This window comes from Lissotriton helveticus, chromosome 8 (genome assembly GCF_964261635.1).
Source record: "Lissotriton helveticus chromosome 8, aLisHel1.1, whole genome shotgun sequence".
Lineage (NCBI taxonomy): Eukaryota > Metazoa > Chordata > Amphibia > Caudata > Salamandridae > Lissotriton > Lissotriton helveticus.
This window is the reverse complement of record NC_136069.1, coordinates 905098542-905124675: the sequence shown is the minus strand read 5'-3', so window position 1 is coordinate 905124675 and position 26134 is coordinate 905098542. Positions and strand designations below refer to the sequence as shown.

The 26134-nt window shown below is 43.4% G+C and overlaps 1 protein-coding gene across 1 annotated transcript in view; it reads right to left on the bottom strand.

Moving 5' to 3' along the window:
• The window catches only part of PHLDB2 (pleckstrin homology like domain family B member 2), a 453671-nt gene that overhangs the window by 350474 nt on the left and 77063 nt on the right, over positions 1 to 26134 (bottom strand). Inside the window, exon 2 of the mRNA XM_078657711.1 lies at positions 21477 to 22832. Within this exon, the coding sequence (XP_078513837.1) occupies positions 21477 to 22817 (1341 nt within the window). The 5' untranslated portion in view covers positions 22818 to 22832. The remainder of the gene's footprint in view (positions 1 to 21476; positions 22833 to 26134) is intronic.

Here is a 26134-nt window from a genome sequence, read left to right as displayed (position 1 = left end):
TGTAGGCCATGTTTATGTGCCAAGAAAGGGGGTGAATGTAGGGGCGCTTGCGGTGTCTCTGCCAGGACTGATTTTCTATTGCCAAAATGAGCCCTTTCGTCGCTATAGTGTAAGGCTGGCATTCATGGATCCCTGTTGGTTTTCTCTGCTCCCCACCACTGATAGGTGTACTCTCCTGGTCTGTGGACAAGAGACATTTACTTGCTGTGACCAAAAAAGATGCTCGGCACACATCAACCCTGACTCACTCTCACGTCTGAGAGGAACTTCAAACCCACCTGGCTAGACAATTCCAACCAGCCTCCCGCTGTAATCTACAAATATCCTTTTAATCGTATGCCAAATTTATACTATTGGTTTTGGCACCATACAAGTCCAAATATAAAGTGAGGTAACCCACCCTTAATCAATAGGCATAAAATGCCGCTTTGCCCTAGATCCTTGTTTTACTATGCACTGCACTCACAGGAGTATTTATGTAATGGGTGAAGTGGGCTGGCTGAATGCCCCTGTAAATAAGTTTATTACATATATATTTCCTCACGCCAGACCTAAAAAATAATAGTACAGTAGCTTCTCCACGAAATTGTGACCATCTCTTTTAATACAGAGACTGTTGCTTAGGCCCCTTTTTAAAGCTATGAAATTTAGACAAGCTTGTGTTGCACTTATGTATTTGCAGCTCTTGCCCAATGACCACAATCTTTTTGTAGTCACGAATTTCCTGAGGGCAGCTTTTAGATCAATCAACTCAAGATACGACTGACGCTTGGACCTTGCGACTTTGCACAATATTTGTAATGAATTTTTAATGAATTATAACTGTTATGAATCTCTTTTCATAGTATGTTTTTTAAAAATCTTTTATGGTTGTGCCTACTTCCGAATAAATATTCTGGGGCATATTACCAACAACTAGCGATAATTATCGCTGTGTTGGCTTAGCAGGAATATTTCTATCGCCGCCCTTCACCTGTTTCTATCGCTGAGATACCTTGCTGTTAGCAAGGTTTATTTCAGGAGCGATAAAAAACATGCGAAATGCGTGAATATCGCTGTCAATACAGCGATATTCAGGCATTACCGTGACAATGCTCTTAGCCATGTTATCCACCTCTCATTGGATAACATGGCTAAGAACTGGTCAGGGCAGGCGTTAGCTTTTGGAGATATTCGCGCTTAGCGCAAATATTTCCAAAACTACGCCTGTGTTGATCATAGGCGATAGCGATTGCAGCGACTGTTTTCAGTCGCTGACATTTTGGCACGCCCACTTTGCATGGCATTAGCGATAATTATCGCTGACACATGCAAAGTGGGCCCCTAAATGCCCGCTATCGCCTACAAGTTGTCGCTAACTGGTGTTAGCGACAGCTTGGTAATAGGGCGATAAAATGATCGCCGCATTAGCGGGGAAAAAGTCTCGCTAAAGCGGCGATAATGGCCCTTGGTAATATGCCCCTCTGTTATTTATTCTTATCTTTCAATACAGCGCTAACTGTTGCTGAACTTGCATCCAAAATGCTTCTTTCAGCCCATGGCAACACAGCTGCAAAGTTGTAGTTAACATTTTAGAGGCTCAGCATGTTTTCTGTACAAGATGTTATGTGTGTCACATTTCACATTTCCTCTGGGAATAAATATCCCTTTGCGCAACCCAGAGTTGACGACACTCTGATTAGCTGCACAGCCAAAGATGACAAAGCAGGCCACATCTGCTTCGTATTAAGCCTACACGGAGAAGAATACACACTGAAATTGGTGCCTGGCTCGCAGCAAGAGTCTGGGTAAAATGAGTTTGTATGAGAAAGAAAAACAAGCGGGGCAGAAATTAGAAAAGAGTGAAAAGGTGCAGGAAAGAGAATTAAAAAAAAGGGGGAAATAAAGCGTGAGAAAAGGAGTGAAATATTTATTTATTTATTTATGTCATTTGTAAAGCGCCTGAATCACCTCAGATGGGGTATCTCCGCGCTGCGGACGGGAAAAGATAGCAGAGACAGTATGATGTCATAAACGAAACCTGGGCTTAAGATTTGTATTTGTTTTCAACAATATTCATAAAGAGACATTCACAGGTTTTTACATTCGTAAACAATTCACCATTATTTCAAAATAGTCAATAAACTGACCTCACACATTTTTATTGCTGACAACCTCCTGGAAAGATGTATTGCCCGGCCTTTAACCACCACAATGGCCCTATGGAGCAATTTTAGCAATCAACTGTAAATAAACAGTGATTGTTAACAACCGCAACAAACTAAATTGTAAACCAGCAAAAGTTAGAATTATTCTTACTTTTAGTTAGCAGTAGGCAGATCAATTAAGTCACAGGGTTGCAAAGCAGTCTACTAGTTTTGCAAGTAGCAACACATTAGTACACATGTGTACCCCTAATGATAGGTCGCCTTCAAACATACCTACAGACCTTCCTTGGTAATCAAAAATTGGACAGCCAAAGGCTACGCCTATGCAACACCTATTGGCTTTGTCAATGTCTTTTAGCCATGTTATACAACAGCGTGGGTGTGCAGAATGGCTAAAAGTAAAGTTTGAAATAAATGCTATGACATGGCCAGTGCTGGCGGCGCATCATAGCGCATTATTTTCCGATGGTTCGGGCAAGGAAAGACACTGGAAAGTGTGGGGGTACAGGCAAGCACCTACGACAGGGGGGTTTGTGGCAGCACAGAGCAGGAGTGGGTGATAGGGGAAGAAGCAACATGTAGAAGAGGTGGGTGGGTGGGGGGGGGTGAAGTACCACGGACAGGAGTGAGTCGGAGGGGAAGAAGAAACAGTACCTTACTCACAGCACGAGAAGTGGACAGACACTAATCAATAGGAAGCAATCTGTTCCTGGTCCATGCTCTACAGAAAGAAAAAGAAGTGACACACTGCATGCACTGGCCAATTAAGAGGTAGAAAATAAGAGTACCAATGAAGCCAATGAATGGTAAGCATTGGATGGGCTTTAAGCCCTTTATTCTAAACAATACCCCTCGCCCTCGCTGCGAAAGCGTATGCACTGTCATCAAACAAGACCTAAAAAACCCAGTCACACAGTATAAAATGTTCAATACACTGCAAGTTCATTTTCTTATTTATTTATACATTTGATTTCATACAGCGCAGATATTATCCAAAGGTGTTCTAGTGCTTTACATTAGAAACAGAACACTAGATGAGAAACAAATTACACCAGCTTCAAATATTGAGTAACAACATGTAAACCGGTATGGTGAGAAGAAAATACCATACAACTTCGAGATAGAGTGGAAAGCATCAAGGTTAGGGTCAGTGCAAAATCTAAGGCCACGAGTGGTGGTAGAAAGAAGAGAAGTTAACTAAAATGTTTTGCATATTTGGCTGAGCTCGTAAGATATGCCGCAAACCAAGCTCTAATTTGGATATATTTTTTAATTTGTAGTTTCAAAATGACTTTGTTCACGGTTTTCAATCAATTATAACTTGGAAACATTTTTATCTTTCAGATATAAATTATGTCAAATAACACCCACAATTTTGAATATTCCTGGTCACATAAATATTTCTAGTCACAATAATAAATCCCTCCATAGGCTATAATCAATGAAAACTGCAACACTGAGACAATGTTACCAAAATGTGCTTTTCAGCTATGAAACAAAATATTTAGCACATGCAACAAGAGAATGTGGGCGGGGAGTGGTTATTACATGGTCTTTTTTCCATTCAAAATAAAAATGCGGGATTATATACTTTTTTGGGTAAAATCTCTTGCATTCTCACATTCCAGAGGTACTTGCACTCTTGTCTTCAGAGCATGCTTACAGCCTTCACTTTATCAAGGGAGACCTCACCCGGAAGTATTGACAGATTTATAACTCTTTCTATATTCTGATAGTAGGGGTGCATGGCCATTCTTAGTGGAGCGATTTGTCTGGCTAATTTATATAACAGGCAAGTCTCCTCCATTCTCCTTATGTTACCCTCCAGCTGCTTTTTGATACCAGGTCGCCAGTGAGGGCACTATCACACTTTATATGCCCTATTAACAAATCTACTTTCCATCTCGGTGTGCCAAGTTGCATACTCTGTACCAAATTAGGTCGTTATTTTTCAAGTTGTATATACATATAATATAAATGTAGAGTGTGCTCATAAGACAATGGATGTCTCTAGGCATGTCATGGATGCGTTGACATCAGTTCACATCAATAACAGTCGAAGCAAAAGTAGCATCAGAAACCAGTTGAGCCCTCAAAAAGACAACATTGGATTGGTCACTTAACCCACCCTTAGCTCATGAACAAATTGGGTTGATCGCTTAACCCACCCATACCACGTGAACAGACTCCTATTTGCAGCTAATGACGTAGTAGACGAGCAAAGAGTGGCCAGTCCAGAAAAAAAATTGAACTACAAAAAGAGCCCTGTTTGCTTTTGTTAATGCTTCTGCCTTCATGTTCCCAGGGGTAGCAAGGTTAGTGCCAGGGGTACAAAAGGACAACCCAGTGGGAGGAGTTGCTACCAAATGCAGCCTCTAATTGATGTAATGGTTGTTCGACTAGGCAAGAAATAGAGGAGGCAGCTGTATATAGTTCTTGTGAGTGGTCTTAAATGTGTATACTGAGGTTGCATGCCTTAAAACTGGGGTGACAGAATTCCATGGCCGAGGGCCCATGCACTCAGGCACTTCCTTTTTTAATTTAAACTAAAAAGACAGCATTCATTCATAGTTGCATAATTTTTTTTTAATTCATTCTAATGGGGGCCATGCAGTAAATCCCAAATTGGTTAGTTACAGTTTCATCGAACTAAACTTCATTTCTTTCCCCATCTCCGAGGGCCAGATTTGTACACCATGGAGTGGCCTATTTACTATTTTTATATTATCCAACTCTTTTGAAGAACTAATCAATTTATCTTCATCCTCACGCTATTTGCTGGGACACACCATGCACTAACATACAACAAAACAAGCTAAGATTGAAATCTTAGCAAATATGCAACACAGCGCACACATGTCATTAATCAGCTATTCCTATACCCAACAGCACTTACTAGCACCAATTACCGTGCACACACAGTGAACGTGTGCACACACACACACACAAGCACATGCATATATCACATCCTATAAGAGCTGAACCCAATTGGGTACATTTCATCAGATATTAAAAACATTCATCCACAACTCATTGAGGGTCACACATTCTCCTAAAGTACTAACATATCCATTCACATCCCAGACAGCACAGTTTCCCAAGGTGAATTAGATTGTTATTGTAATGGAAACCTCACAACTGGAAAGTCACCCAGGACTACCAAAGGAGCAGCATACTGGCCCTCTGTGGGGCGTGGGGCATGGGGCAGCTGACAGAGGGGCAGCATGCCTGATTTTTACCCGAAGCCTGTCCCTCACGAACAGGTGGGACAGTAAATGGTGGTGGCAGGGTGCGACTGAGCCTTTGTCGACTGTGATTGCTAAAAAACTTTGTGGTGTGAAGTTGCGATTTTAGCATGCCCACTTGAACCCCACCATCAATACTTGTGAGGTGGGCAGTCTAGGGTCTTTATGGGACTCCTCCATGCTTGATTTGTGTGTCTGCTGAGAGTGGGGCGCTCTGCCTGCTTCCTCTTCGGTCTCGGGGCTGCTGGCGTGGGGATGCTGGCAACAGGACGCTCTGCTGCTTTACCCTGGGATATTTCCCTCCAGCATACAGAGAAAGAGGGGAGACAGTCAGTAAGAAGGTCCTGAAAGGGGAAAGGTTCCTGCCTGTCTGGTTTGGGGTCTTCTGTCTACCGCCGTTCCCTGTAGTCTGCACTGGGCCACTCTCACTCTACCCACTGCACCTGTCACCAGTGGGGACAGGGCAGACGAGGGGTCTATCTGACACTACACTAGGGGAGGTAGTGTATGCTGCCTGTCTCTGCTGGCATCTACCTACAGTGTGCAGGGAGTACAGAGTGTATGCGAGTAGTGTATTCTGCATGACTCCCCTGGGGTTTGTCTCCCGAATAGAAAGAGCAATATGGGGTATTGATATTTATTGCTCTATCTGCTCTCAGAGGTCTCACTCCTGCAAAGGTGGGTAGTAGAGGGGCTTGGCAGTGGGGAAATGACTGCGAGGTCTACAGACCATGATGAGGCGGCTGGTGGGATAACATGGGAGATGGACCTACAGACTGCTTTTCTTGCATAATTGAGGTAATGAAGGCATTCTTTCTTCTGTTCAAGTTCCTGCCTGCATTGCCTGAGCGACACAGTACTTGCCCAAACTCCTGTCAGCATTACCTGAGACACAGAATCTATATCTAAGCCTCTACCTGTAGTGCAGGAGTCTGTGCCCATTCTTGGCCCTGGAAGTGGTCACTACAACCGGTAAGAGCTGCCGGTGGGTATTTGAGTGACGTGAGGAAATTTTAAAAAACATTCCCAAGTATTCTCCAGAAGATATGCACATATCTGTATCTGAGTCAACAGGCTTCCATTCTCCGAACCACCATTATTCTTTTTGCAGCACGGATTTTAATAAACAAACTGTATGGAAATTATTCTTGGACTCAAACACAGCGAAGAACTTTCCATTTGTACGCACAGTGACTTTGTTAACCCCTTCCATACGGCCGCGATTCTGCGCCTGTGCGGCAAAATCGCAAGTGGGCGGGTTCATGACGGCCCCCAGCGGCCATCAGCACACAAGCGCCGTAGTGCATGACGGCTGGGGGCCGTCATCAGCATGCAAGAGGTTAATGTAAGGTTCCAAACCTTTTTGTTGTGGGCGACAGGAAAGACCAGTTTATTTAACTGTACAGAGCCGAGGGAATAGGTTTTGTCGTGAGTAGTGGCAGAGGGCAGGTGTTACTTTTCGCAGGAAGAAGATGCACATTTCTACACACTGCAGGCAAAAGAGACCAGGGCACAGATGTATCAAACTTTCATGCAGTGTAACACAGCAAGACACCTTTCTGCGCTGCGTAAAAGGGAAAGGGTAGGAAGCACTGTATTTAACATTACACAGTGCACTCCTGTCCTTTTCTAGCAATGGCGTACAATGTGCTGCCTTGTGCCAATACTGGCACCCTTACATCATGGAGCAAGGGTGCCTGTGCTGCAGGTAGGATTGTTTTTTGTGCAGGAAGGGACACCTTCCTGTACAAAAGCAATCCTGAGAGGCATTTTCCTCTTTCTATGTGTGAGGCAGAAAGGCCACAAAAAACAAGGCGAAATAAAGATATTTCCTCCCCTGGGGAGGCATAACATTTTGATGCATTTCTAGGTCTACCACTAATCTGGGAATGCACCAGAATCTATAGGCGGATGCGTGGGAACACCCATGCTTCCCCCATGGAACGCCTCAATAGGGCAGAGTAATGCAAGGCAGTGATGTGTGCTGCTTTGCTTTACTACATATTTACCAATCCAAGCAAGGTGTCCTTGCGTGGCTTATAAATCTCACTAAGGTTTTGCGTCTCCCTTGCGTGGCGTAAGGGTTGCCTAAAACCTTGATAAATCTGGCCCCAGGTTTTTCGCTTTAGTAGTAGGAGAGATATATTCTGCTGGTGGGATGATCAGGTTTACAAAGCAAATGGGAGGAGGGTATTGTCTTTGTGGTAGGAGAGTACAGTTTATGGTCTTTGTAGGAGACAGAGACCTTTTATCGTGACGTTACAGTGCATACAGAAGAGATCATTTGTAGGTCTCCACGGGACCATGCGACTAGAGAGCCTTTTCACAAAGGCAAATTTATACATAAGTAAATCTACCTGTGTAGATTTACTCCTACACTTTGTAGTAAATGTAGCTATTCACCATTTACAAGTGTAAATTTACTGCAAATTGTTGACTGAAATGCCACAATCTTTTTACTTTGTAGGCAGGAAATACCAGGCATTTGCATTTAGTGATAGGAGAGGCCAGTGTGATCTTTGTTTTTGGAGATAGTTTTGTCTTTGCAGCCTTTTCTGCGAGGCTTTCATTTCGATGCCAGCCCTGTCAGATGTTGGTCTAGGGCAGCAGAATTCTGGTAGTTTGTATTAATTGGAGTGGACCCACTTTAGTGCACGTGGCACTTTATATGCTGATTTCACTGTTTAGATGTTCTCTTTTATAGTAACATTTTGACTTAAAATACTTTTCTTCCTAATGGAAAATAAATGACTGCACTGCATTGACTGCCTTTAAAGCGTTCAAAAGGTATGTTTTCTTTTATGTTTTGTCTTTAATATAGCAAAATGTGATCCCAGAATGGGCCTTTGCTCTTTGTAAAATATTTTATATTTTGATGGAAGACATTTTACGTGATACTTTATATATTGTAGGATTTGCTATTTCTGACTCAAACATTGTGATAGTTTTCTACATGGGGCATGGGGATTACACAGTTTCTGCTGTTTTAACTTGTAATGTTTCTTAGTGGTGGATCAATTTGCACTACAGGTTCCCTTTACAAAATGTAACGTTGATTAACTTTTAGTGAGTTGAATGGTATCTTACCACGACATTAAAGTGTTTGCACATACAGAATGTTATAGCCACTTATTACATGAATGTAATTTATATTCTATGATGACAGTCACGTTATGGTCATGTATTATTGGAATGTTGTAACCTTTCTTCTGTGTTGCTATTGCATGTAAAACTGTCGTTTTTTTTCTCTGTCACAACCAGATTTGTGTTAATTTTCTGTCTTCTTCATGACCTGGTTTTCAAGTTCAGAAACCTGGTCACTCTAATTGAACATCATCCAGTTCTCAACTTTTCCCAAAAATTGGCACTGTCCACTCCTTGCAGACCGTAAAAAACAAGAATTGCTCAAAATAATAGTATTGTCCTTAGCTAATGCCCTATACGCCAGCAACAATAGTCGCACAATATTGTGTATTGTAGACCTGTTTACAAGCCAGGTAATTATTCCCTTCTTAACCATTCAGCCAAATGGGTGAGTACCTGCCCTTCTGAAAACCTTGCCACGCTATTCCAAGGGTGCTATGATTCTATAAATCAATGGAATGTTGTAACAAGTCTTTCTATGGAGTGGCACTGGTAATGCTCACCTGATCAAACAGCCTATTGTCAGCTGTGGCCTCTCCATTAGGGCGGATGTATGTTGTTACAATGCATGCTTTTACCACGCATGCCTTTACCACGCAGGTTTTACAACGCAAATCGTTACAAGGACTTGCGTTGAGGGGTGCTGGATAGTGGAATAGTTTAATTTACTATTCCAACTCCAGTCCCCGTGGATAGTAGGGAAGGTTTTGGATAGTAAATTAAACTATTCCCTATCCTACAGCGCCCACCAGCGCAAGTTGTTGTAATGAATTGCGTTGTAATACCTGCGTGGTAAAGGTACTGCGTTGTAAAAGTTGTGTGGTAAAGGATGTTCCCCATTAGGGCGGAGGAGCACCGCCCCCACCCTCAAATAAAACGATAATAAAATGGGTTTTAACCCCATTTTATTATTGTTTTATTTTCATCCTCCCTGGACCTGCCCACAGGACTCTGACAAGTTTTGGGGGCGGGCCCAGGGGGAAGACACTGCTGGTGGGAGAGTGTTAGTGCACTGTTACAGTGCGCATGACGGTTTGGCCGTCTCAGGCCAGTCAAACCGTCCTGTGCACTGAAGCTCTCTCAAGCCCCAGCTGCGTTGCTGGGGCTGGAGAGAGCAGGCACAGACTTCCAGTCTCCTTGGAAGTGCAAGTGTTACAGAAAAGGGTATACCCAAAAAGAGTCACTGGGACCAGGGTGCTACATCAGTACAAAAATGGGGGGTCCCGGAACACTGGTTTATAAGCAAGAAATACAACTAGATATACATAAAAAAACAAATGTAGTCACATTTTTTAAGGTGTATTGTTATTTAATCAGAATACGTCGTCCAATATATATTATACACAAAAATGCATGTAAACATCATAGAAATGAGTGCCCCAGAGGAAGAGGAAGGGAGGGTGTCAGTGGAAGGAATAGTGCAAGGTTTAGGGAAGTGACAAAAATGAAGGTCAACAGATCTTATTAGACAGTTAACACTTCTGGCTTCTGGAACGAGCCACATACACAAAACATAAATGTTTGTAAAGTTCAAATTAAATACACCATGCTTCTAAAAATACAATAAATATCACGCTTAGGGTAGAAGCTGGTAGGCAGAAAGGTTGTCGACGTTTCGACCCCACAGCATGGCAGTGGAAGGGCCACTACTGCATATAGAGACTGCTACATAGCTGGATAACCTTTTGAGCTAATGAGATATAGAACACTAGAGAGTGGCACTCCCAAGGCACAAACGGTGTGTTATCATAATATAAACATTACTTATGCTATCTATGTTTTTCATTAGAAAGTCTATTAAATTATGTTTATGTTGGGACCATTTGGTGCTGTTTCTGTACCGCAAATTGTTTCAGTGGTACCGCTCAAAACCTGAATGGATTATTACGACTACAACAGCCAACGGAGAGCCAAGTCTAGTACATTGCCAGGGAATGCAACGTCTCCCGTCTCATGAGAAATACAGTTGCTGTTATTTTCAGGTAGATTTCAACTTTACTTTCAGAATATTTTCTGTATTGCTCCACTATTGCAGGGTGTGTATAAGTACCTAGGCACAGTGTCATGATTTTCCCGGTGAATACAGCACTGAGTCGGCTGGTAATCCAGCCATTTTACTTAGAACACTATTAAATGCATATCTAATCAACAGAAAGAGCATTAAGTAATCATTCTATGTACATCTATAAAAATCATATTTGTCAGAGGTGCTAGTTTCTGGAAGTTTGGAAGCACTTTCTGATATGACATACATGTCTTGAAATTGATCCCAACATTTTGCAGGAATTAAATCCGCTCAGAAAGATGAAATGAGGACATAGACGGCTTGACAGTGATCGTCTTATGGCTACCCAATGCACAATGTATGGATTGTTGGAGCTCTCATAGTGCAGTTATCCAAAGAGGGCATTCGCTCGTAGGTGTGTGGCTTCTTACTTGGCGAAAACCTTGTGTGTACATTTGAAGGCAAATAGCAGTTGTTTGTAGTCAGAATTATTTCTTTCCGTCACTAACCGGTGGTATTTGTGTGCGAAGGGTAAAAGGAATTGTGAGAGCAAATAGCCTTTAGGTGGTCTAGAGTCAAGCAACCACATTGTTGCAGAACTAGGACATTCCCATACAGAATAAACAATACACATGTTTATTTCTGGACATATCGTATCAAATAATGTATTTTATTAAAGGTCATGTCTTTCTTGGGAACTGAAAATGATAACATGTACACTGCTGAATGAAAACATTCCAAAAGCCCTCCACAATTTGTAAGACAGAAAAGAGTCTTCTGCCAGGGAATGATAGCAGTTACAGCATGCCGCCAGTCCAGAATGGTGGAGATTGAGTGTACAGACTCAGACTAAACACAGTACTCACATGTCCACTATCCAGCAGCCATTTTCTTTGGTTATGTCTCGAACAGCCTGGTGAGACAGTTCTATGTCCACCGATTGTGTTGTCTTCGGTGATGTAGAGGCGTGATGGAGGTAGCTGTAGTCTGCCCTCTACCAAATTGTTGGGTAGAACAACGTCTAAATCATATAGTATTATGGCCCTTGTGGATGACCTTTGTACATTCAAACCTTATAGTATTTGGTCAATTTTTTGCCAGCGGCCTTGTTGACTTATCAGCCTTTGAAAGACTGGACCTTTCAGGAGAGTCCTGCAGCCTCTCCTGATATCTACCTCTGAATTAACTTCCGAAAAGTGCCACCAACTCCCACTTTGGGTGTTGAAGTCTTGCATGCATCCCAATGTGAAAGCTATTGCCAACAGCAACGGCGCCAGGGGCCAGGCACTCTGCCCGGTCTTTCCCAGGTAACAGGGGCAATAAGGTCATAACCTACTCAAGGGCAGAGATCCTGGAGTTAAATCCCAATGGCCATTTTAAGAAATGCGCTGTCATACTGGACCCCTCTTTGGGAGGTCAAGCACACTGTCATCATTGTAACCTCAGACTCACCAATGAATTGGTGTCGGGGTCTAGCCCCTATACAGCGCTCAGAGCAACGGGGACTGACAAATCCAGCTTCAGGACTAACATTCCACCTGGTCATAAATCCAGGTCTATTAAAGGGGCATTGTTGAATGCTCGGTCCATGACTAAACATAAAAAAGAAATAGTATTAAACATTCAGACCCAAATTTCTAGACTGTCTCTTTGTTACGGAGACATGGGCCAATGAGAACGCTGGCCTGGACCTCGTGGATGCTGTTCCCCCTGGGTACATAATTCTAAGATGCGACTGCACTGAGTGTAGGGGGGGCGGTGTTGCCCTGGTGGTCCGTGACTCTCTGAAATGCACCCAACTATGATGGAAAAGGATTTTGCTTCTCCGGTGGAAGCTGCCTCCTTTAGGATCTCGTTGTCCAAAAACCACACTTTTACAGGTCTGCTAGTGTACCGTTCCCCAGGCCCTAGACCCAGGTTTTTGGAGTCTTGGTGCAAAATTTTAGAGCCACTTGTCGCTACTTCTCATACTATCATTCTCGGAGATTTTAACTATCACCTTGAGATGGAGCAGGGCACTGACACACTGCACCTCTTAGAACTTATGTCATCTTTCGGCTTTGAGCAATTTGTTCAGTTTCCCATGCATAAAGCAGGTCATATCTTAGACGGCGTTTTCACCAATCATTGCAACTTAATAACTGAAGAGGTAAAGCCACTTAGCTGAGTCGACCACTCGTTGATTCTGTTTAAAGTTTGCCAGAATCCCTCCACTGCTGTGGAGGACAGCTTCCTACCAAGGCACATTCACCACAGGGGGCTGAGCAAGATTTCTGCTCCAGATTTGGAAGTGGCTTTGGCCTCTGCTGGGACTGGGAGGCACAGTCCCTTCCCCCATACGGCAGAGGGGTTTCACAATTGGATTACTCAAGATATTGTCACACCTTTTAAAGAGTGCACCTTTAAGATAGTTAAACCTACATCTCCATGGTTTTCTAATGGACTTAGATCCCTCAAAAGGGAATGTCGCAGACAGGAACACAAATGGCGGCTAGACCCTTGTATTAGGAAGAAAGCCAAGCAGAAAGCCCTGCTGCAGAAATATAAGCGAGCCATCTTTCAAGCCAAAGCTCACTTCCTCACTAAGAAGATCCTTGCTGCAAACTATTCCTCTTGCACCTCTTCAAGGTGATCAAGGAGATCTACAAACCTTCTGGGATGCGGGAGTTGTTCCCCTCTCAAGACCTCTCTGATAGAATAGCTACCTACTTCGAGGACAAAGTCCATAAAATCTTCAGGGAGCTCAACAATATGCAAATGGAAGAATCAGAGGGCGTGAAGGTCATGCAGGACCAGGGAAGGGGGAGCCCCCTCCTACTTTGACAGCATTTCCCAGATTACTGAGGAACAAACTTTGGATTTTCTTATGGGTCTCAAGTCTGGTTCCCCCTCGAACCCTTGTACGCCCCTCACTCTCAAGATGGTTCCCAACATGGTTGCTGACTTTCTTTGCAAAGTGTTTAACAATATCCTCTGCTCCGGCTGTTCACTGGACGCTTGGAAAAAGGCAATTATTACAACCCTCCTTTAGAAACCCAATGCTGACCCCTCTGAATTGAAAAACCTTCGCCCCATTTGTCTTCTTCCGGCCCGCTAAAATGCTAGAGAAGTTCATCAACATTGAGTTGATGAATTACTTGGACTCCAATGAGATCTTGGATCAGTCACAACATGGTTTCTGCACCAATTACAGTACCAAATCCGCCCTCATTGCTGCCACTGATCACATCCGCATGCAAGTCTATCAAGGTGGGTCAGTAGTGCTGATTATACTCCTGTCGGCGGCTTTTGACACCGTCTTTCCCACTTGCATGGTCCAATGTCTGAAAGAGGTGGGAATCTCAGGTAAGGACCTGCAGGTCCTCCATTCCTTCCTGACAGAGACAACTAATGCTGCTAGTTGTGGGGGTTTCAGATCTAAGGCTTTTAGCCTACCCTGTGGCATTCCCCAGGGCGCACCCCTGAGCCCCACCCTCTTTAATGTGTATGTGGTCCCACTGGCCAAGTTGGTCAGATCCTTTGGGTTTCAGGTGATCTCCCATGCTGATGACACGCAGATCATTGTTTCCATCTCCAATGATCTGCAGTTGGTCGCCTAGAAATTTAACCAGTGCATGGCCAGCATTATCAGATGGATGCAAAATAACTCCCTCAAGATGAACGCAGGAAAAACCGAGGTCCTAGTCTTTGGTCCCCAGACTTCAATCTGGTCAAATACCTGGTGGCCGGGAGCTTGCGGTCCCCTTCCTGTTCCTGCCAAAACAGTCAAAAACTTGGGGGTCATTTTTGACGCTGGTCTGACTTTTGAGACTCAGGTCAGTTGCACTGTCAGTACTTGCGTTTACATTCTGAAGATTCTCAGGAAGGTGCTTCCGTATATTCCACCAGCACTCCACCGGCCTACGGTCATTTCACTGGTTACTCCCGCATTGACTATTGCAATGCTTTGTACCTGAATACTAGTACGGCCTCCCTGAACAGGCTTCAGGTCATACAAAATGCGTCTGCCAGGCTGATCCTGAATATCCCGAAAAGGCATTCAGCAAAGGAGGGGCTTCGCACTCTACACTGGCTCCCTATTAGGAAGTGAAACTCCTTCAAAGCCTTGTGTACAGTTCACAAGGCTCTGCATAATATAGGGTTGCAACAGCTGAAAAACATGTTTAAATGGTATATGCCTGGGAGGACCTTGAGATCTTCATCCCAGAGAAAACTGGATATCACTAGAGTTCACAAATCCAGATGGGGTAGTCACTCCTTCTCGGTGGCGGCGGCCAAACTCTGGAATACACTACCCTTTTCGATCTCCCATGTGGAATCCTTCCAGTGTTCAAAAAACATCTGAAGACTTGGCTTTTCTCAGTTTAAGATAAGCAAGAGGACCGCTGCACTCCAGGGTAATTACAATAGTCTTTGGTAAATGCTGGAAAATTTAGATATGCGACTTCGAGATGATCACCTCCTGGCCATGAGGTGCTAGGCTCAAAAACATCCAAGAAGAACCTTACGTAGTGTAAGGTTAAAATCTCGAATCCACCAGACGCGATGAAAAACGCTGTGTAATTAATCACGAGGTGAACGATAGGTATATTCCAAAATAGAGGAGTTTATTGTTAACTGGTCTTCATGTCATATTACGTCATATGCTGTGCCATTCAGAGTTTGTACATGTTGTATTCCAAGTGAAATAATATCAAGGATGAATATCCAACTAGGTATATCCGTAAACTCAGTCACAAATGCGACCCCAATGAATGTATGTATCGCTGTACAGGAGCAAAAAGGTCTCATCTGTATAAAAAATGTGTAAATTGAGAAGCTACGACTTAACAAGAAAAAGGATACAGGGTGCTATGGTTTTTAAAAAAAATGGTTCAGCATATGACATAATATGACATGAAGAGCAGTTAACAATAAACTCCTCTATTTTGGAATATACCCATCGATCACCTTGTGATTAATTACACAGCGTTTTTCATCGCGTCTTGTGGATTCGAGATTTTAACCTTACACTGCATAAGGTTCTTCTTGCATGTTTTTCTCAGTTTAGCCAGCTGCCTCTCATTCTCCTCTCCTCTTCCCGTCCGCTCAGCGCCTTGGCACCTTCGGGTTTTAGTGAGCTTTATAAATCCCTATCCTAAATCTTTGTTATCTGTTCACCCATATTGCATGCCACAGATATGGAATGATATAAAGCTAGTAAATGTTCTACAGTCTTGTTTGTGCTTGGTAGAACTTACCCTCCTTGAGAAACTTCCCTAAACATGCAACCATGTCCAAAAGTGTTTCATCACATAAAGCATTGAATGAGGAAGTATTTGTTGTCCTCACCATTAAAGATTCTCTTGTGCAAGTGAGTTCATTGTGACTCTAGACATTCAGGATGCATACTTTCATGTTATGATTCCTCAGGAACATCTGAAATACTTCAGATTCCCTGCGAATGGCAAACCTTTTCAGTTTGCAGTGTTGCCATACTGCACAAGTCTACTGCCAGAGTGTTCACCAAGGTTATGAAGCCTCTTCTAGGGTTAATGCATAGGGAGGGTGTCATGTGTCATCCTCACCTGCACCACTAGTTCATTTTCACTTGATCAGAAGTACAGATTATCCAGGACAGAGGCTTAGTACTGAAGACTTCAAGATCATGGTTCTCTGGTCATTTGGGAGAAGTCACATCTAGAACTCTCTCAGGATATGGAGCTCACAGGGTCTCATCTCTGCACAAATGTGGGGAACGTGCTCCTGTCTCATAGAAGTATACAAAAGATTAAGACACATACTCTACCCACCATGAATCAATCATCATCGACTGTGAGATCTTTCAAAAATCATTATAGGCTTTTGCATTATGATTCTAAACATTTTTGGAGGGGTTTAAAAATAAGTATTAGCCTTCTAAATCTATTGTCATGTGTCTGTAGATATTGTGTTTATCATCATTGGTGTCCTTTGCTTTTATCTGTAAAAATGTCCCCGAACTTCTCCTTCTCGGGTGTGCAGATTTATTGGCCCCCAAGATTTAGTGTGCAGATTGTGAACTCCGTTGGCGAAGATCTGTCACCTTTCTGCATGAAATTTGCCACCTTCTTGGGCGAGTACAATTTGCATATAGATAATCACAAAAATTCCTTGGCTGGTTATTTGATTCAGGCACTGACGACTTTGACTCTTCATTAATCTTCCAACTCATAAGGCAGGCCACGTAATTGATTTTGTGTTTTCTTATTTGGACCTGACTATAGTGGGGTCCCCTATCCAGTAGTTTGGTCGGATCACTATCTTAGAGGTGTGGCACCGCGGCCAGGGCGACTGACTCCGGAATATGGGGATCACGGTTCGATCCCCGGCACCGGCGGCAGATTAGCCCAGCACCATGTGACTCTGGGTAATAGCTTGCTTAATCTTCCCGACGGCCCCCAGCGCCTAGAGACCCTAACGGGTGATTGTGCGCTTTACAAAATGTGGATATATTAAGTTTTCTATGCCTTGAATAAGGCCTACGGAACTAGCAAATCCTAGACTAGCTTGTTTTTGGAATCCGGCTGATAAAAGGGAGTTTCACAAGGCTTTGCGGGATTCAAATCTGTTACTCTTTGGCCATACAAAAGATCATTGGTCTTCTGTTTCCAGCTGGCTATCTTTCACGGGGGATGATGTGGCTCCACCCGAGGTATTCACTCCCCTTAAAGAGCAGTATCAGTATCATGGTTTTCTTCCGACTTAGCACAATGTAATAAAAAAGCACTGTTAATGGCTATAAAAACAATGACGCTTGAGATTCAGTCCGGAAGATAAGGTTATATACAAACAGGCTCTTAAAGTATTTTGTAAAAAGATAAAGATTACACAAGCAGCATTTCTTGCAGCTCGATTGAGCTTGTGAAACTTTCAAGATTGTGAAACAGTTTCTTTGCCCTAATGCTTGCAGCATTAGGATACCAGCTTCCCAAGAACTTTGTGATTAGTTGGCCATCCTTTTTGTTGAAAAGGTAGAGAATATTCAATGTTTAATTGTTCAAATTGATTCAGCTTCTTTCTCGCTGTTTGACATCTCTATATAAATGCTTTCTATTTAGGATTGCCTCTTACCTGCTAAATCATTTGCACACAGTGCAAACCGCAGCGGCCAGGCTGGTACTCAGACTGCCCAGAACTAAATCGGTCTAATTCAAAGATCTTCATTGGCTTCCTATCAAAAAAATATATTACCTGCAAAGCACTGGCGTAGAGTAGTGTGGTATGGAGTTGAGTGGCATAGAATGGCATAGAGTAGAGTGGCGTACAATAGAGTGGCACAGTGTGGGATGGCATAGATGGTAGTGGAAATGAGTAGAGTGGCGATGAGTAGAGTGACACAGAGTAGACTGGCAGTGAGTGGAATGTATTAGAGTAGACTAGCGTGGAGTGGCATATGATGGCATGGAGTGATGAAAAGCAGGGCAGTATGGTGAAGAGTGGAATGTCATAGAGTAAAGTGTCATAGAGTGAGATAGAATAGAGTGGCTTAAAGTGGCAAATTGTAGAGTAGCGTAGAGTGTCATGGAGTGGCATTGAGTGGAGTGATGTAGAGTTGAATGGCGTAGATTAGAGTGGAGTGGCATAGAGTAGAGTGGCACAGAGCGACGTTGAGCAGAGTGGCATAGAGTAGCATGGCATATTGTGGTGTGGAGTGGGATAGACTGGTGTGGATTAGCGTAGCATTGAATAGAGTGGAGTGGCATAGAATGGCATTGAGTGTGTAGAGTAGAGTGGAGTGGCATAGAGTGGAGTTATGTAGAGTTGGATGGTGTAGAGTAGAGCGGAATGGCATACAGTGGAGTGGCATAGACTGCAGTGGCACTGCTGGAATGGCTTTGTGTGGAGTGGAAAAGAGTGGAGTGGAGTGGAGTTGATTTGAGTGCCATTGAGTAATGTGGTGTAGAGTAGTGTGGCACTGAGTATAGTGCCTTGGAATAGGATGGAGTGGCATAGAGTATCATTGAATAGAGTGGTGTAGAGTGGAGTAGAGTAGCATAGAGTGGTGTAGACTGAAATGTAGTGGCATAAAGGAGATTGCAGTGGAGTAGAGTGGTGTAGAGTAGAGCGGTTTACCGGCATGGAGTGTCATAGAGTAAGTAAAGTGGTACAGAGTGGAGTGGCATAGAGAACAGAAGAGTGGCATAGAAGAGAGTGGCAAAGAGTGAAGTGGTATGCAGTGGCCTAGAGTAGCGTGGTGTATAGTAGAGTGGCATAGAGTGAAGTGGCATAGAGTGACATTGTGTGAAGTGGAGAGACATAAAGTGGAGTGGAGTAGAAAGGCGAAGAGTAGAGTGAAGTGGAGTAAAGTAGAGTGAGGCATAGTGGGAGTGGCATGGAGTGGGATAGAGTAGTGTGGCGTTGTTGGAATAAAAATGTTTTAGCTGAAATTGTTTGTCTTAAGTTAGTATTTGCGGCACCATTTTATATTCAGCCGCCATTTTGAGCCATGGTCAAAACTAACTTCTGTCTCACTCTCTTTGCCCTAGCTGAAAGCAGCTGAAATATTTTTGTTTCTCCAAGGTTGAGCTTTGTTGTGCTAATGAATACATGGCTCAAAATGGTGGCTGTATATAAAATGGTGCCGCAAATGCTAACTTAAGACATATAATGTCAGCTAAAACTTTTTCATTCCAGCAGAGTGGCCTAGGGTAGAGTGGAGCAAAGTGGAGGGGTATAGAGTAGAATGGAGTGGAATAGAGTAGAGTGTCATAGAGTAAAGTGGCGAGGGTTGGAGTGTAATAAAGCAGAGTGGCACAGAGTGGAGTATCTTTGAGTGAAGAGGAGTGGCGTAGAGTGAACTGGTGTACAGTGGCGTAGAGTGGAGTGGCATTGAGTAGAGCCGTGAAGAGTAGTACAGTTGTGGGTGTACGTAACTAAAGCGCCAATAGAGACTGCAGATATGGTGAAAGCAGCATAAACAAGAAGCTGTATGTCTGTGTATAAAGTAGGAAAGCATATTGAACATCCAGGTATAATACTAAAATGCTCATAAAATCAAACAAATGGTTAATTTAAAAAAGGCAAGGAAAAACAATGACGAGGAAGAACATATGGACTTGGTCCATCCTCCGGTTAGGAGATAACGCAAGAAAGGAAGGACTTACACCAGCTAAGCAATCGAAAGATTGCACATGAGAGTGATAATGAAAACAACTAATGGCATGCTACGGGCAGGTTGTAAGCCCTCTGAATTGTAAACAATACATTTCACAGCACAGCGCATGTGTTGTTTAGGTGAGACTTAAAAGTGGATCAACTTACAAAAGGATTGTGACAAGTTCGGAGAGGAGCTTTGCACATTGAAAGAGGGGCAAATAAATTAAGACAGAGAATTAGGCATTTGACTGGTCATGTAACACTTAGCGTGGAAAACTAAGAAAAATTAGCACCTGGTATAGAATCCTAGGATTTCTCCGGCCAATCAAAGTGCTTAGAAAGCTTCCACTAACTTTAAATGTTTGCCTGCCTTTTAGACTCAGTGGGAGGAACAAGAAGCATGCAGACACAGTCTGTGTGTTTATTTGGTTGCATTTGGTGAAATTAGGGGCACAGGCTTTAATACCAGTATTGCCCATATGATGACAAGCATTAACAGCTGTTAATCCTCCTCCTCATTATGGTCCTTCACCTTTGGCTTGAGTCCGTAATTTCGGGGTAAGACATTAGCAGCAATTAACACTATCTGATTGTATTCACTGTTAATTCCCTGAAGATTGGGCAGTATCTGATTAGTAAGCACAACCAATGGAATGTTGCGAGCAACAGAGCCAGTGAGATTACAAGCAAAAGAGAACAGGGTGGTGGCAGATTTATCTGGCAAACTCATATGCAGATAGTATTACTGATCTCGAAGAAAATCAGCAATTATAGTAATTATTGTGTCCAGTCTTATCCTCCCTATGCGCCCAGGTTCACAGTTGGTGTAAAGGTCAACATCTAAGTAACTGACTGGCTCCATGGTCAGTAAGGCTACAGTAACCTGAGAAATATTGGGAATACTGTTTAAATTAAGCTAAGCAACAGGATAATTAAGACAAGAGACCTTATAGAAATGCTGTCACTAGACCTTATAGAAATTCTGTCAAGAGACCTTATAGAAATCTATTGAAGTTGTGTTACCAAAAAAAGCACAATTAATAGGCATCATCGGTGGTTCATTTTTTGCTCGTTCTCGGTATGTGTAGCCAAATCTTTGAAGGTTGTTGATATATGCACCTATCTCAGAAAAATGTAAGGACAGTTTTAGGATCAGAGACATCGCTAGTTAATCAGAGAGGTTTTATATCTTACTATGACAATATGGCTGCAAAATCAGAAACGTTTTCCCTGTTAGGCTATCACTCTGACTAGCATAACAAAATGATGAAATGTGCAAGTCCGCCACTATTTTGTTACCTTTGGACAATCGTTTAGCATAACGTGCAAGATGTGTGTGTTCAAAATGATATATGAGAGGGCTCTGCCTCTGTCTGAGTACACCACCAGCCCACTAGAACACCACACCTGTACCCAGTGACAGCCTTTAAGGAACATACCATTATTACTGGTGCAGAAAATAAACAGTAAACAATCAGAATCGGCAAAGTTACTCACTCTTGTTGAAAAATGATACGGCTGTACAAGTAAATAAAACCTGTAACGTGACCATGGAAAAACTGAATTAAAGTGCAAAAAGTGAAACAAAATGGTGGTAAAAAACAGATAATTATTTTGCCAAAAAGCTTTATAAAAAGTTGGATACCAAAACATCAACTTCATACCATTATATGTGTCATATCCCTCCAAGTTTAAAGTATCACAACTTAAAAGGAAGATGTAGAAAAACAGCATTACAGCATTTGTGAGGTTTTAAACGTGGTAGGTAATTTGTAAGACACATTTACATGTTGTGCAGCGTAATTGTTAAATGATTACCAGACGTTCGATCTCTTGTTCCCTCAGCCTCTCCTCTCTCTGCTTTCTGTGGTAGTCCAGGAGGTCCTCGCCTTCCAAACCAGACCCAATGCTGTTCTTTCTCTCCCGCAAAGAAGGCGACAACGCATTCCCAGTCAGCTTGGGTCTCTCCAGATCTGCTTTGTCGAACTCTTTCGAATTTGAACCATTTCTCCCCACAGAAAAAATGCTGTCCATGTCAACCGCAGGAAAGAGGTGAGTGGGGTTAGAAACTTGTAGCCCGAGCCTTTCAAACTCGTCACTTCCACAGGACGAGGAAGACGCGAGGCGCATTTTTCTCGCCACCCGGGGGCTGGACGGAACACTTAGCGTTGAGCTGGTATAATGAGTACCGTCTGGGGTAGAATTTCGTAAAGGAGAAACCACAGAGGTAGCCGAAGACAAATTAAGGTAATTATCAGTTTCTTGTCCATTCTGAGGTAGATTTTTGTCGCCAAGAGTTTTTCTCCTAGTCTTGTCTAAAGAGGGTTGTGGTGGTAAACTGAAAGGCACCCCCTGGTTTTCCGCAGATTTGTACAACCTAGGGAGGGATCTGCTGTACGCACCCATGTGGCTAAGTGAGCCCCCCACATACTTCCTGGCACTGGGGCCCACAGTGGCTTCATTGGCAGCCATTTTGTATTTTAGTGCTCTTGGCTGAAGTGTGTGGTGGTCTGGGCCATTCATCCTCCTGACTTGCTTTGGACTCGAGGGGACGCTTGTGGCTCCTGATCGGCTACCAGAAGAAAGAACAGTTTCACTTCCTGATCTTCTGTTCCACATGGGAAGAAGGGAACCAGTGCTTTTCCTTCCTTCTGCTAGCCCGGAGTAGGCGTTATTGTAGGATTTACTTCTGTCGTTGTGTTTCATATATGGAGGCATTTCCAGGAGTTGGTATGAGATTTCTATGTCACTGTGGGGATAAGCACCAATATGCATTCTTCGTGGACTGTACGTGTGGTCCTGGGGAGAGCTCGGACAAGAAGGGGTAGATTTTGTGGAAGTGGTTCTTTCTATTTCATGATGACCATTGTAAGAAAATGGTGTGCTCCCTTGTGTCTTGGCAGAGGACAATGGGTTTCGAACATCAGAAGCCACTGATAAAGAACGAGGGCTTTCTCGGCCAAACTGAGACAGCGTGAAGTAGGAATCAGAAAAGTCTTCAGGCATGTTCCTTCCGGGGCTTGAACTATATGTATACTTTTTCTGTGTATGTGTGTCCATAATGTTTTTTACGTCACCGTTAAGAGAGTTCATCCCAGGATAGATACCTAAATTTGGTCTTTGCATATCCAAATGTTCCATGTGACTGTATTCTGCCATATTTTAATTAGAAACCTAGAAAAATATAAAGATAAACCATCATTAACTGGATGTGTTATTGCTAAATAAACAATAGGAACTATAAACGTGAAATTAAAGTTCTTAATTTATATTATATTTAAATATGCCTGTGCATTCTAAAAAATATAATACATTTGAATAAAGTAAAAGCAAGAAACAGACGGGATTTTTCAGCACAATGATTCATCAAAAGTATTAATTTGAAAATAATTGAACTTTGTACCAAAGTCATACACATACAGCAAAAGGCGAGTCATGCATCTAATAAACGTTTGATGAAAACAATAGCAGTAATAGATCAGACACAGCAATTCTACATGCCAATCGACCACCTAGGTTGAAAATATTTGTTGGCATTTTCCCCCAAGATCAGTGCTCCACTCATTGGACAGTGGCATAGCAAGGGTGCTATGCGCCCATATGCAAGCAAGAACAAGCTTTGGCAATGCCAACTCGTCTGGCTTTAGATGCCAACCTTTCAAATGTGTTACGTGCTTGTTTTGACATGGTTTTTGCAAAACCAAACAGTGGGGAAGCTGGCAGGCCTTTGTCAATCCAAAACACATTGACTTAAAGCAAATATATTTTGGTGTTAAAAAGCACACGTTGCCACAGTAATTCCTGGCATTTAAGATCACTACTTTGTGTTTGGATATGCTTCTTATGAAAGGGCAGAATGTCATCACTCACAGTTAACCAATGGCTGAAGTTGGAAGACCCATTGCGCTATGCTGTATGTTGTAGTGGGCGGAAGTAACATGTGAATGACACAATAACAGAAGAGGGATAGCTGAAAACTCTCAATTTTATTAACATTTAAAAAATGGATCTCCCATGTTTGGCAGTAAAAAACAACTATAATTAGGATGCAGTGGCCCCTCACACCCCCAAACGAGGTGCCGTTGTATCTGCTGCACTATTGCTAGCTGATCCCCTGCCTGGGGAACACTTGCCCACTATGCATGAGACTGGAAAAAGATTTACTGAAGTTTAGAAGAGTCCTGAAAACATATCTCCTCCACACAGTTTATAGGCTGGATTCCGCCGACCCAAGCCAGGTCTAAAAGGTCACAATGTAAAGTAACACAAGACAGCGCTACTTGCTCTGTAGCGTTACATTGTATTTACTATACCACGCAAATTGACTGCTGGCCCACTTACTTTGTCTCACACCTCATTTAGACACCGCGCAGCCGAGTAGGCGCTGTCGCGGTGCTCTAATCAAAACCGAGCTGCCATCTTGGGTGAAGTAAAGGGTGACGGTCCAGTAGGCTGGCCCCTCCTGCACTCACCTGCTTGATATGGCAGTCCTGACTCGGCCGCGCAGCGGGCGCGCCAAAGGCAAGCCCGTCTGCGCCCGTCCGCGACCAAGACGCGACCGGGGCCGGTCCCCCTGTCCGTCTGAACAGCTATGAATGTATGACCCATAAGCGGAAGGAGATTTTTGCTCGGAGGCCCCCACGATGCCCTTACCACCCACTGCCTCCCCTAGACCTAAAGTGCCCGGTTTATGAATGCAAGGGCTGCGGTTTCTCTCTAACTCATCACGAAAGACAGGATAGGCAGCCCCATACCCATGGCTCTGCTCCTTCTCGTGGTCCAGGATCTTCCCTGACCCTGAGAGCAGCACTACTCAATTGCAGATCTTTGGTCAGACACGCTTTCGACATCTGGCAGTCTCTCCTGGACAATAAATGGGATCTTCTTTTTCTCACCGAAAAATGGCTGAGTGATACAACTAACCCTGCCTTGACTCTGGCTATTCCGGAAGGCTACAGTATCATCTGTGCCAATAGACTTAATGGCAAACATGGGGGCGGGGTGGCACTCATCTATAAATCGGAATGGACTTTTACCACTCCCTTATACGATCAAATTGACTGCATAGAGGGTCTTCCCTTCTGTATCAAGCTATCGGCTTCTACTTCTTGCTCAGGACTTTTGATCTATCGCCCCCCATTCCAGTACTTTGCATCTGTCTGCCCTGGCAGACTATATCATCCAGGCCAGCACGCGATATGCAAATTATACGGTTTTAGGGGATTTCAATCTTCATGTGGACGATGGCTCCTGTCCGCATAGCAAAAGCCTGATTTCTACTCTGGCTGCATGCAACTTAATTCAAAGGGTGGAGTCACCCACTCACAAATCATGTCACACACTAGATTTTGCTCAAATCTGGCGGATATCCGGGTGGAGAATTCCACACCGGTAGTATGGTCAGACCACTTTCTTATCCCCTTTTCGATCGGTTTATCTTACCCCGATAGACCCGTCCTGACCCGAAGGTATCTGGGAGAAACTGGAGCCGAATCACTGTGGATTCGCTCCAGGAACTCTTAAAAGACTCCCAGCCAATTCCAGCCTCAGACCTAGACACCTGCATTGTCAATCTAGATGCCTGGATTGGCCAGGCCATGGATTCACTGGCCCCCTTGAAACCTATTAAAACCTTTAAGTCGGCACCGTCAGCCCCCTGGTATTCAGATGATCTCCGTCAGAAAAAAGCCTCCTGTAAAGTTCTTGAGCGAGCCTGGAGACAAAAGTACTCTTTGGAAAGTAAGACTGAATATAGGACAGCCCTTAAAGAATACCGTAGAATGACTGTGAAACATAAAAGAGCCTACCTGGCTACTCGAATTAAGATAGCCAGTAGTGGATCCAGAGAGATCTTTAGCATTGTTAAATCTTTTACAGACCCTCAAGCATTGAATCGGAGTCACCCCTCCTCCCAGTTTCTCTGCAATCAACTCTCGGAATTCTTTGAGGAAAAAATAGCGTGAATTTATGCCTCCTTCCCCGCTAATGATAGCCTTGACCTAGAGGTGGTTCCGAGTACCCAGAACCTCCAGACTCTCTCCCTTACGGAATTTGCAGAAGTTTCAGAAGAGGCCTCCCTTCTAGAACTATTCAAATGCAAATCCGGATCACCTAATGATCCTTGACCGGCGAAGCAATATAAGGCTTTGGCCGTTCTTTTGAACCCTTATCTCAACCTCATATGGAATGATTCCTTGAGGGCTGGAAGATTTCCTGATAAATGGAAACACGTTCCCCTAGTTCCTATTTTGAAAAAGCCTAATGCGGATCCGGATAATCCAAATAACTACAGGCCGATTTCCCTTTTGCCCGCCCCGGCAAAGATTCTGGAAAAATTGGCACATTCTCAACTTGCCAACTATATTGAGTCCCATGGGCTCTTGCATAACTCTCAGCATGGCTTCCGGTCAGGCCACAGTACGGAGTCGGCCCTGATCGAAATGGCCGACTCAGTGAGGTGGACGTTGGACCGTGGG